The 13,567-nt window shown below is 28.7% G+C and overlaps 1 protein-coding gene across 7 annotated transcripts; it reads right to left on the bottom strand.

Moving 5' to 3' along the window:
• Nucleotides 1–2,300: 2,300 nt before the first annotated feature.
• Nucleotides 2,301–5,691, bottom strand: LOC137830106 (uncharacterized). 7 transcript variants are annotated; one of them, XM_068637244.1, is made up of 5 exons: nucleotides 5,466–5,691; nucleotides 4,486–4,813; nucleotides 3,394–3,498; nucleotides 3,238–3,285; nucleotides 2,301–2,892 (listed from the first exon to the last, which is right to left on the bottom strand). In XM_068637244.1, the coding sequence occupies exons 2-5, from the start codon at nucleotides 4,753–4,755 to the stop codon at nucleotides 2,653–2,655; spliced, it is 663 nt and encodes a 220-aa protein (XP_068493345.1). In that variant the 5' UTR covers nucleotides 4,756–4,813; nucleotides 5,466–5,691; the 3' UTR covers nucleotides 2,301–2,652. The 7 variants fall into 7 exon arrangements, with proteins under 7 accessions (XP_068493345.1, XP_068493346.1, XP_068493349.1 ...); XM_068637245.1 differs by having other exon boundaries at nucleotides 5,230–5,468; XM_068637248.1 differs by lacking the exon at nucleotides 5,466–5,691 and adding an exon at nucleotides 5,268–5,458.
• Between the last annotated feature and the right edge of the window lie 7,876 nt (nucleotides 5,692–13,567).

Below are 13,567 nucleotides of genomic sequence, written 5' to 3'. Positions count from 1 at the left end.
GTCAAAATCCTTATTCAACAATGTTCTATCACATGTGAGAAAATCTAATTATACTCTACTTCCACACATTTGCATTCCTTAATTCTTCTTGAGCACTCATTTGCATCCTACCACCACCTGATTTCTTGGTAGACTAACAAATGCCCATGTGTAGTTCTAATCTCCTCCTCTGTGATAACTTGTCATTGGTGACCTTCTACACCTTCCATAGCATCCTAGAAACAAATGTCCATGTGAAATTTCTAGGCTCTAAATTGTCTATCTCTTTAGTTTTTGTCAAAGCGTAGTTGATAAGGTCAACATGTTCAAACCTCCGTCTAGGTTTAATCATTCTTCTCTCCATTTCACACGGAAGCTGATAGTCCAAGTTAATTTCTATATGTTTGGGCCTTTTTGAGTAAGAGGTCAAAGATTAGTTTGCATTGTTTGACACCTCCAAAGAGTCTAATTTTTACCCGAAGGCTTCACCTCAATGTGGACTTTCACCTTTCCTTTCTTTAGATCTTTGCACATCATAGTCATTTAAGTCTCGTCAAATGACAAAGCATCTAGCCTTTCCAAGCTCCAACATCTACAATTTATACCCCTTCAAATCTTCTATGTAATACACATTTTAATATGTGATTTTAATTTGTCATTCTTTACACGTGAAAATGCCAAGGCGTCAAATACCCTCAAATTCTCATAATCTGCGGGCTTTTCATTTCATATTTCCATAGGAATCTTGCAATTTAGAGAAGACGATGGACTCCTATTTATCACGTAGACAACATTGTTTACAACTTCTCTCCAAAAAGACTTAGGCAATCTAGCCCTTAGCAACTTACATCTCACCCTTTTCAAAATGTTTTAGTTCATCCTCTTACCCCAAAAGGTTTAACCTTCTATGAGGATGACAAAACAAAAAAAATAAGACTAGGTTTAGAGTGTGTTGTGCCACGATCCAACAAACTCCCAGGCAGGAATACTTACCACTATACAACAACGACAACCTTTTTGTTTTAATTCATCCTCTTAGTTAACCCATTTTGTTGTATTGTACATGCAACACTATTATGCCTATCTGCACCTTTTATGATGCAAAACTCATTAAACTCCCTTGAAACAAATTTCAATTCATTATTTGTCCCAAACACTTTCAGTCTAGTCCCCTACTGATTACTCACCATGGTGTCTTGATCAGGGATTATTTTATTTCTATTTCTCAGCAAGTGGACCGAGTCAACTGTAGTACAATTAATAAGAGAAGTTGTATCCACAAGGACTAAAGATAATCAAGATAGCAATATCATTCGAAATGAAGTAAGGATTTGTTGATTTTTTAGTGCATAGATGATATTTAATATAGATAATAGATAACTATAAATAATATAAATAGCAAGATTGAAACTAGATGCAAAAAGGAGAAGTTTAGATATTTGGAACAAATGTTGGGATTGAATCATTTTATAAATCTCTTTTTGTTGATGTTACTTACAAATGCTTTGTTATTCAAGTTCACTATTCCTTCATTCACTACTAAATAGTTAATTTAGTGTTGTGAACTTATTTATTTTAACTAATTTGATTAATTATATTATAAATATATTTTTTTCATATGAAATAAAGTTTACTAGTAGAATCTACAAGTCGAGTTTATAAAACTTTCACGAGTCTACTCAAACTATATATATATATTTTAATGTATAATACATAAAAAAAAATTACAACGTTAGAAGTTTTTAATTAAATAATAGAATTTTGTTGGATGGTCTAATTGTAAACTTTTATTGCAATTTTATTATAATTACAAGTGGTTGAAACAAAATAAACAAACTAGTTTAAAAAAACCGGCATCCGACATCAATTGTATCGTAATTGATGTAAATAAAATAATTACTTTTTAACCATAAAAAAAAGTTAAATTTGTTCATAAGAGTATGAAAGTCTTCTCAAAAAATTGGCCATCCTTTTTATATAACACTATTGTGTAGTTGAATGGTATTTTTTTTTTCCTAAAGTACCTTAGTCAATTAACATGATTTTATTAAAAGAAATAATAAATATTTAAAATAAACAACATAAAGCTTCTCTCTCTTAACACCTATAAAGTCTCACTTCAGTAGTTAAACTTTAAATATGATAAGCATAATTTTAGAAGAACAATACAAACAATGTAGAATTTATTATTTTTGACTAATTCAACTAAGAATTTATTATTAGTTGAAAGGGGCTTAAGGGGAGGGAGTGTTATCTAATGAACAACTTGTATTATCCAACAAGTTATATGCAATTCCAAATTAACATACTGTCACGGCATCTAAACTGAAAGAACACTCTGAATTATTAGTTTTCAGTTTTACTCGGACGTGTACCTGATACAATTCATTCATGCAAGTTACAATGAAAAATAAGAGCAGAGTATTAAGGAGAACGAAAAGGAACAAAATATTCACAAGGTAACACTGAAGATGGCAACAAGTCTTGACAATTTGCCGAAGCCTTTAATCAGAAACATTCACTGATAAAGCAAACACCTCTGCTACACATGCCATTTGCAATAAATCATTTTCCATCTCAAAACAATAACTTTTTATATAATCTCATTCAAAGTACACTCATCCACTTTCACAAGCCAGGCAACACCAGAGCATTTACATGATCTGAATGTTTCTAGCATGTTGAAGCAAGCACCTCTAGCAAGGAAGCAGCAAATTGCATTTGGGTCTCTTCATCGATTGTTGAGAAGAGTGGCACGTGCACAAAAAGGGACTTCATCCCGTTCTGCTCCGTAAAGCGAAGGGAATGATAGTAAACATAGTTGCACACAAACCTCCCCGCATCATCAGATGTCATAACATTATAACCCTTACTTGCCAGGGCTTTCGTGAACTCCTCCACGGGAAGGGTAGTCTGCATAACAGTTCGGACACAAATATCAGAGAATGACTATGCTAACTCATCAAAAAATTTGAACCATCAAGAGGCATAGACTGCTAAAACAAAAACTTTTTCTATAACTCGTTATAAGTTTTGTAGTTGAAAAGCCTGCTAAATGATACTAAATATGGTGTAAGCAACAGCCTTAGGGCCATCAAAATAATTCAACAAATAACAGCACCTTAAATAATTGTATGGTATAAAATGAACCTTAACATTACTGTATTAGGACTAATAGATTGACACTAAACCAAACAGTGTACAAACAAATATCAGTTAAGGAATTTAAGTGTCAGAAAAATAAGCGATCCAATTTACCTGGCGTATTCGTGTAATTGGACCATCTGAAGGAACAATCTGCACTTTCTGCAACATAAAATTTTGGAAATTTCACTAAAGGAGGACATAGTTCTTCAAATCAGGTTTGATGAAAGCTAGTTTATAATGCATTAACTAAAGTGATTCCAGTCTGACCTGGGGTTTCCATCCCATTTCATCAGGGCAGCGGAAGGTAGCCTCATTGACAGCTTGACGCTCTATAGCAAACCTTGTTGCACCACTATTAACCCCAAAATGCAGCTAAATGAAAAAAAAAAAACAGAAACAGCCAAACTATAAGATTATGGTTGCTGAAATGAAAGAAAATTTAATCAAATGATTACAGATTTGAGATAGATGAATGATTCCAACTCGTCAACTGAATAAAAATGCCTCAGAGAGTTGATCTTGAGACCATTCACCCCTTCTAGTTCGGCCTCAGTATTACAGTTAAGGTACTAAGAAAGAAGTTCAATAAATGTTTCGATTCAGTTCTAAACTAAATTTTTCAAAGAAATCTCAGTTCATAGTCCAGTGATTATCACTGCTAAACTTTAATTGTATGAATCTGGCAACTCTAAAGTATGTTGCTCACTTTAGAGGATAAAATAATTTCAATGGTTGAAGATAAAAATCAAGGTTGGTAATAATTGTACAAACGTAACAGATCATTAACTTTCTTTTTCATAGATATCAACAACAAGGACTACTTATTTTAACTTTGATCGCTTTAATTGAACCGGACTACCTAATTTTTTAATCTATTTGAATATAGATCCAGCCGCTTTAAATATTAAGATACCAATAATTGTATAATAGCTTTAAACGAAAAACTTTGACAGAGTATAAGAGAGACTACTCATGCCATGGTTTACATTCTGCATTCCTTGTTAAGAGATTAGAAAAATAATAGATTTGTCCGCAGTTACTGCAAACTGCAACTGGTGTAGGAAGGTGAACAAGAGAAAAATCTTTACAACAACTTGTAGAATAAGAAAATTGAGTTTCTCCATAATCGACAATCAACTAAGGCACATTACCTTTTGGAAAAGTTAAATGAAAAGAGCTTAACTAATTTTACTTTTTTTTTCTGCTATAAATGTCTTTGATAAAGTTTATTGAAATGGATTCTTAGTTGCCTAATGATATGTCTCAATCTTGATCTGATATTATAATCAAGAACTTCATAAGGATTAACAAGCGAGCATAAACTGAGAACCTACATAACGAGTAGATGGGAGAACTCACCCAGATAATTCTGTTGGAAGTTGGAGATTCAGACTCCTTGGAAGTAATGGAAGACTGCAAAGATTGATAGAGGGGAACGACTGCTCCTTGACCCGCTGTCTCAAGAATGTTGCAGCTCCCAATAACTAACCCTTTTGGCAAACCTTTCTTCAAATACTCCATCAAATTATTGACAATTGTCTCCGTTGGATTCTCTGAAACTCCATGGAATTTCTTGAAACCTGTTACATAAACTGTTGTTACAGCTGCTGGAGAACCTTCAGACCCCATCTGCTGATGATGGTCTGTTAATATTCAAAGCTTCAAGGACAGACTATTTCCTCAATACCTGCATTAAATGATGAGCAAATTTGAGTAAAAAAGGAACAAAAACTGATTTGGTTTCCTATTAGGTGGATCACATACTAAACAGAATTCATCTCACAATCCAAAATCACAAGAAGCCCCTATCAAACTTTATTTCAACCCAAAATTACTCTGATGAATTGCAAATTATAATAATCAAATTTCAAGGCTTTTTAGAAGGAAAACAAATTGGAGATGGTAAAAAGAGCACCCCATGTAACCAAACCCAAAAAAAGTCGCTAATTCGGCAAAGGGCAATTATCCTAATGAGAGGACTAGCTGGTGGCATGAAAGGGTATTGACATAACCTTGCAGGCAAATCAAAGATTTCAAGATTGACGCAAAAGAAGGATAATTAAATGTCAAAAGAAGGACAAGGACAAAGACAAGAAGACACACATCTATGGGTTTTTTCAAGAGTTTTCAGAGAAATTTACTGTCTTGAGGACTAAGCACATGGCTATGTTATGGCCGAATTACAGTACACCCCTCAAAAAGGAACCTTATACCAAAACACTGGACATGAAAACCAAACTGATGATTGATGATCGCAAAGCCAAATAATGAATAAGAAAAGAAGATAATTAAGATTAATGATGTCTTGAGAGAGAGAGAAAGAGAGAGTTTTCTCTTACCAGGATTGAACGTTCAATTAAAGAGATGAGACATCCACGAGTCTTATCTACTCAAAGCTCTGATTAACTGGTGAAGATTCCGATTAGATTTATTTAGAGAAAAGAGAGAGAAGGAAGAGAATTTATATATATAATAATAAAAGGATACGTGGGAGTCACTTTCAAACAACAAAGCAATAACTTCGTACTGTAATGTAATGGATTGTTATCATGTTCATATCATGCCACCTGCTACTGCTCCATTATTACTATAATTATTGTTATTCTTATTATTACTCTTCCTTATCATTATTATCTTCATTATTAAATCAACTTATTTTTACTTAATCAACGTAACTTTATTCATTCTTAATTCTATCTAGAGCCGTTAACATAACATTGAAAGTTACTTCACAAAACTTTTATGCTTTCGTTTGTGTAAAAGTTACACTGAAATTAGGATTAACGTTGTTATATTACAACCAATTCTTTAATATCACAAATTCGCAAGAAACTTTCACATTTAGTACTAAGTATTTTATTTATGAAGAAAATTTGTTAAAAAAATCAGATGAAGCAACAAGACTAACTTAAGATATTACTATTCTGTTTGTTATACATATATCTTATTTACAAATTTAAAACTGTATTTATTTTATATTTTACATAAAATTTAAAATAAGTTTGATTGAAATCATATTATATGAATAGTAAATCTCTGTATATTAAATTCGAAAATTCAATCTACAACAAGAATTTTTTAACCTCATTTCAACTCAAATATTATACATTACAAAAAAATATTAAATAACAACTAAATTAACAGAAAAAATAATTAATTAAATTATATATTATTTTAGATATTAAAAGATTATTATATCTAAAGTATTTATTATTAATAAAAATTTATAAAATAATTTTTAATATTTAAATTAACTACAAATATTATAACTACTAATATTTTATATTTTAAATTAATTTTTAAAAGATTAGTATAGATTAATTTAGAATATAAAATATTTAGTAACTAAAACTTGTTAAGTGATTGTTAGATACCAATAAAAAAATTACTTTATAAATTTTTATTAATTATACTGGTATGGATCGAACAGTCAACACCACTCTCGACCCTCATATGCGGGTCGGCCGAATGACACATGTCCATGTAGGACGGCCGACACCCTCGACCCATTCAGGTCAACAAAATTAAACCATCATTATGAATTAGGTAATACACCTCTAAGTATGATTCACTTCATTAATTCGGTCCAATAAGATAAGTTCATTAAAATAATATAAATAGCGCATATTGCAATAACAAAGTACGTCATTAATTATTGTACACCTCCAAGTACCCAACGACATTCTCCTCAGAAACTAAGTGATTAGGCGATCGAAGTCTAAGAGAGTAGCACGAAGACTGAAGGAGTAGGTTGAAGTGAAAGTTGACCGACCAGTGAGAGGGAAGAAAACGAAGTCAGTCAACAGTTCTCTAAGTCTCATCTCCCTAACAAGAACATTAATAATAAAAATTATTTTAAATATTAATATTTTTTTAATTTATAAATAATTTTAAATTTAATTAATATAATAACTAATTATTTTAATTTTTAAAATTAATTTTTTTTCAATAATTTTTTTATAATAATACATGGAGTAACTGAAAAACGTCTTTAAATCCACTACTTAAGGCGCTGAATTATAAGCGTATAAAAACTAAGACTTATCAAATTCATTCATGAAAACTAAGTAGACTCTGTTAAATTTACTTCATTGTCCCTTTTATTTTAATTTAAATTATAAATCCACCATAAAATATTATAATCAAAATTATAAAAAATGGATAAAATAATTAACAAAACTTACATTTCAAAGATAAATGTGTAAACTTAGATTTTATACTTTTTAAAAAAATTGAAAAAAAATTCATAACCCTCAAATCATTCATAATCTTTAATAAATTTTTCTCAAAAAATACATTAATCCAAACAACTTCATCTTCTTCACATTTTCCTCTCAAATTCTCACAAATACACTTCCTAAAATCCTCACACATTCTCTCTCTAATCCAAACACAAGTGTAGATTAATCACAAGGTTTTGCATACTTTAATGATATCTTTAGATTAGAGAATGGATTTGTGAGGATTGGAAGGAGTGGATGTGTGATGATTTGAGAGAAAAATGGAAAGAAAGTGAGATTGTTTGGATTAAGATATGTAGAATGAATATGTGAGATAAGTTTATTGAAATTTGTTTGATGTGATGGTCGCAAAAAAAAATTAATTTTTTAAAAGGTTTAAAATGTAAGTTTATAAATTTATTTTTATCTTTAAAAATAATTGAATAATGAAATATGATGTATTTTTATGTAGATTTTAATTAATTGAAATTTTGTACATTATTTTCAATATGATTTAATATTTTTTTTTAAAAAACTACGAGTTACTTAATTGTCAGAATATGAAAACTTATCATAAAATTAATATTTTGCGTTAAAAAATAAATTTTAATATTAAAAATTGTAAAAAAAAATGATTGAAAAATAATTTGAAACGCATTAAAAGAAATATTAAAGATATTTATTTTTAATCCACAATCAGACAATCAGAATGGATTAAATAATTGGAAACTGTAATGCTATGATTAACGATAAGGTTAATGTTAGGATTAGTGTAAAGGCTTGTTTTGTAAGAACTAGGGTTTACTATCATTACTAATTATAATACATAAAATCGTATTTTTATAAACATAATAATAATACACCAAAAATAAATTCATATAAACGTAACAAAAAATTCAATATAAACATAACAACAACAATTTTTTCAATATTAAACATCTACTATAAAATTTTAAACAAAATAAATATTAATCTATAACATATATAAAAATACACTATTTTTTATTATTAAAAAAGATATTGGAACATAATTTTGGAAGAGATGAAGCTGGAGTTCATTTTGACCACGGTACTAGAAAATGAAATCCTAAAATGTCACCTTATGGTTGCATTATGGTTGCATTACTGAAAAAATAAAAACATACTATTGGAAAAAAACAGATAACCATGTTTATAAGAAAAATATATGGCAAATCAGTTATGCACTACATAAAATAAAATGTATTTATTAGTCGATTATATCTTTAAAATCTATGGAAAATGGATTATGGCTCATATTAAACACATTACATAATTATTTATTCATTCAAAACATGTGGTAAATTAATAATGCATGTAATAAAACGTGCTTTAAAAATATAAGTATAATTGATTATGTTACACGTTATAGTCAAATCATAATTGATTATCCACTTAAAAATAACTCACCTCCTAGGGTAGAAACTTCAACGTTTGAACGTTTTCACATGAAAGGTTCTTTTTTAGGTGCTTCAGTTTTCACATGCAATGTTCTTTTGTAGGTGTAGAAAAAATATAGTTGAGTAAATTTTGTAGGTGTAGAAAAAACAATGAAGTAAAAGTGTATGCATCTACGTGGTTTTACTCGAACTTCTTCGTGGTTGATAGAATAATGAAAATCATTTCTCGTTTTTCTGTCTTCACACTGTCCCTCACACACACTGATCTAAACACGTATTATTCATTGCTGATGAACAGGAGAACACTAAAATTGGTTTCTACATAATTATATATATATATATATATATATATATATATGGGTAATTATATGCTCGCTATGATGATATTTTATTATTGTTAATTTGAAATACAATTTTAACTTTTATACTTAAAAAAATAAATTAAAGACAACAAAAAAAAGAGAGGCTAAAAGATACATTTTATTTTAAATTAAGTGATCTAGTTTATTGAACTTATTTTTCTAAGCTCACTTGGATCGACCCACCAAGTGATTAATCCACACTAAACCGAACGAAATATGCTATAGAATTTTATCATTTAAGTATAATTAACTTTAATTTTAATATAAATATAAATTCTAAAGATTTTAAAATATGTCCTATCATTAAATTAATATACATAAAAATAACACGTGTTGATTTAAGTAGTTTATTCCCTTTTTAGTGCTAGTGTGAACCGAACCGAAGACCCTAAAAGTTTACAAATAATCCACTTACAAATGAGGCACACTATCGCCAGCATTATTATTTGGTAAAAATTTATTATTGAGAAATGTTAATACACTCTTTCTTTTATTAATACACGATTTGACAATTGATAAAGAAATTTATTAGTTATCTAATTATAAAAAAAAGTGATTAAATTTGATGGTGGCATTATTTTGTAGTCAAATGCACCAATAACCATTCCGCCGCCCAGTCTAGAATTGTTTGCTTTGATTTGCATTAAAGTATTAAAAAATTATAGTTTGAAAAAGAAAGTAAAGATTCTTTTTTTCCTCTTTTTTTTTCTAGCATTTCAAAACTTCACGCCATGCCCAGCATTACTCATTACACAATTAAGCATAAGAATATTAAAAAGCCTTCACTTTAATTCCTATTAAATCAACAACAAACTCTTTTTTGTCTTTTTTTCCTTTGAAATAAACCCCCCAATAATTTCAAGGATAATTTCCTTAAAAAAAATATGTAAGCGTTGAACAAATTCAATGTTACTGACTAAAAATATTGCAAAGAAAATTCCAAAATACAAGTTGTTGTTTTTTAATATAAAAGGAATAAACAAATTTTGGAAAAAGTTTTCAAATAAGAAGGAAAATAATTTGAAAATTCTATCTTCATCGTTATATACAAGACTCTTTTCCAAATCTTTTCAAAATCTACTTTATTTTTTATATTATTTTTCTAAATTAGTTGCTGCGTTATTTATTATTATTATGATTATTAAAAAATTGTTGAAGTGTATCACGTAATATGTCTACAAAAATTCAATTAAAATAGTGAATTATTATGAGTTTATATGAAGTACTTGTTTGAATTTTGGGCCAAAGGATTAGGCCAACCCAAATTGCCCAATCTGATTCGGCTATGACCGAAAGTTGCCTACAAAATACAATTGTTCTTATTATTTATCATTTCCCTCAGTGACAGATGTCAATTGAATTATGCAGAAGTGAGCAATATATTTCTCTTTTATATCAGTATTATTGGATTGTTTGTTGATTTTTAATATATCTATAATTTGTTTGTTAAAATAAATTAAAATAATTAATTTTAAAATAGATAGATTAGGCAAACACATAAAAAAAACATAAAAAAATACTTATTTTCCTAAAAAAATAATTATTACCAAAAACACTCCAAAAAATGACAAAATATCATCACTACAAGCTACATCTGCTTCCATTTGGTACATCACTATATGCATCACTCATACAGTAATGGGTCCCCATGTTTCTGTATGAGCGATTTTTATTTAGTGAAAAAGGTAGAATATCCTAATTAGTAACTAATAATATTGATCAAGCACTGAGTATACCTTAATTTCAACAACACAAATGAGATAAATAGAATGATAAGTTATGAAGAGAGACTCTTGTGTCTATACCTCAAAGAAAGGATTTTGAACTTGAATTTATATTTGAACTTAAAGTAGATATAATATTTTATTATAAAAACACAGAAGGGTGAGAAATGAGGTTTATTTAATAATTATTTATTCTAGTGTACTATCTATATTTTAGAAAATTGTAATGAAAACTAGGAATTTCAATGAGGTTTATTTAATAATTATTTATTCTAGTGTACTATCTATATTTTAGAAAATTGTAATGAAAACTAGGAATTTCAATGGATTGTTTCTACTTTCTAACTTGAAGTGTCCCTTTTTTTAATTTATATATTTTGTGGGAAAAAAACAAAAAAATGGCATGGGTGAATGAGCATCTCAATGCAGAGGCCATAATAACTTGGATGAGTCATTCCCAGTTATCATGATATGGTGATGTAGGGTTGGGTCAGGTCCTCTTCAGCAGGGCATGAGTCTCACCTAGACGGTAAGAGTCTATATATTATATATATTTCTTACTACTAAATTTCTGATAAAATTTTCACTTAATATTTTTTTCTTATTGTTATGGTAATTTCACTTTATTTTAATATTTTTTATTTTTTTAATAAATGAGTTAGTGTAATTCTTGCTTGTCAAATTAAACTATCTTATTATATTGACATGTATTATTCAGTGTTTATGCAATGTGTCAATTTGTTCATAAATTAATTTTAGATTGAGACAAAAAAAAAATTATAATAATAAGATATGATGTGTGTTATGTACATATTTATTGTTTTCATAAACTGATGTCATCACAAAGCCAATAAAATATAAAACAAAATGTCCAACTTAATTGGTTAGAATCTACACTGTATAAAAGAAAAAGTCATCCTTATAACTTGGTGAGTATTACAATTTACAATTAAGCGAAAATAGGATCTTTTATGGATACTTAAAAAATTGACAAATATACATATTACTTATAATTCCTCCTTAGACAGAAGTTAGAGTGAGAAATGAGGAGGAGATTACATCAAATAGAGAAAAAAAGAGTTAAAAAAGTTCATCAATGCAATAAGAAGACTAAGAAGACAAGAAGAGTCTCTCACTTTTTCTTGAGTGAACTACCATAAAATATGATAATATTGTTAGACAATTTCGCTCAAGAAAATTATTGTCACTTGAAACAAAATCACATAAAAAAAATAGAATTAGGCTCTCGGACATTGTTTTTTATTAAGTGAAAAGATATTTCTTCAGCCTATAGGTTTTTACTGAGAAAAAGTTATCCACTTGAGCAAAAGGTCATTAAATCCACAACTTATAAATGATTGAAAGATAGATTTTTAGAGAAGATAAAAAAAATTGGAGACAATCAAGAGCTAGAAGGATACTGGTTTCAATTGGGAATGGAAGATTCTACATCAACTATTTCTTTCTATGTTCAATGATTATAAGAGTTTGAAATACTTTGCTATATAAAAAAAAAGTTGAATATAAGAAAGAGTGATGTGGATATAAGAAAGAGTGATGTGGAGCTTAATAGGATATTGATCAACTTAAGAGAAGTTTGTGAAATCATGTAACCATGCTCATTTAAATTTGTATGCCACCAAAAACCCATGAAAAAAACATGTAAAATAATAATATTTTGCCAAAAAAATTAGAAAATGGATTGAGACAAGATAATGAATTAAGAACATTAAAGAATAAGAACAAGGAAATTCACCACTTTGAGAGAATGTTTCTCAATATAAGAACCAAAATAAAAGTTGAGAACTCTCAAACTCTCACAAACTCACAAAGGAGAATTTCATTCAATCTTCAAGGTTATTCATGTTTACAAATGGAGGAGACTATTTTATATAAAGAGGGATTTCATCCAAGGAAGTGGAAAATACAACAAAAATGAGTTAACTTTATTCAAGAGTTAACTCCACTAAACAAAGATTAACACATCTTAATCCCTTGAGATTAGGTAGTGCACATGGTAGTTACTTGAATCTAGAAAGATGTAATGATTACATGTGAAAAATAATGATGACTCTTGGAAAAGTCACATGTGAGACACTTATTTACTTTTTAGTGGACACGAAAAGACTTTTGAAAACTTGAAAAGTCAAGTGAAAATGTACTTTGAAAGTGACATGAAGTAGTCAGAAGCTCCAAAAGACACTTCTAACTTCAAGAGTGAATTGAATTTTGTCCAATACCTCTCAAATTTAAGTTCTCACTACTCTCAAGTTCATCTAAAGACAAAGAAACTACTTAAGTACAAGTTCTCGAATCTCCTCTTCCAAAGCTTTGAATCTTCCTTTTGTCAATCTTCATGGAATCTTCCTTTTGTCAATCTTCATGAAATCTTCAAAAAATCTCATTCTTTAAATCTTTTTGTCATGTCTCTTGTGTTTATTCTTTGTCTCCTATTCTCTTTCTTCAACAATTTCTTCCTCATTCTTATTTATATCATAGAGGAGATAAATGAAACTCCTAAAAGATTATAATTTTTAGCTTATGTATCGAGTAGAGAACACTAATGTGAAAATAGATTTTTTAGTAAAAAGATCATTCAAATATCTACAACTATGTTAAAAGAGTTGAGATTGATTAAACAATTCAAATATAGGAATATGAGAGTAGAGTTTTACTATTATCATATTAGTTGTGGTACTGACAATTACCAATGATTT

The sequence above is a fragment of the Phaseolus vulgaris genome, chromosome 7 (assembly GCF_000499845.2).
Source record: "Phaseolus vulgaris cultivar G19833 chromosome 7, P. vulgaris v2.0, whole genome shotgun sequence".
Taxonomy (NCBI): Eukaryota; Viridiplantae; Streptophyta; class Magnoliopsida; order Fabales; family Fabaceae; genus Phaseolus; species Phaseolus vulgaris.
This window is presented reverse-complemented; position numbering and strand designations above follow the sequence as displayed.

Excerpts from the sequence above, each read along its gene's own strand:
- LOC137830106 (XM_068637244.1), bottom strand. The coding sequence starts at position 4,755 with ATGGGGTCTGAAGGTTCTCCAGCAGCTGTAACAACAGTTTATGTAACA. Across the intron at positions 3,286-3,393 it reads AAATGGGATGGAAACCCCAG|AAAGTGCAGATTGTTCCTTC; the intron begins GTCAGACTGGAA and ends TTTATGTTGCAG. Across the intron at positions 2,893-3,237 it reads CAATTACACGAATACGCCAG|ACTACCCTTCCCGTGGAGGA; the intron begins GTAAATTGGATC and ends ACTGTTATGCAG.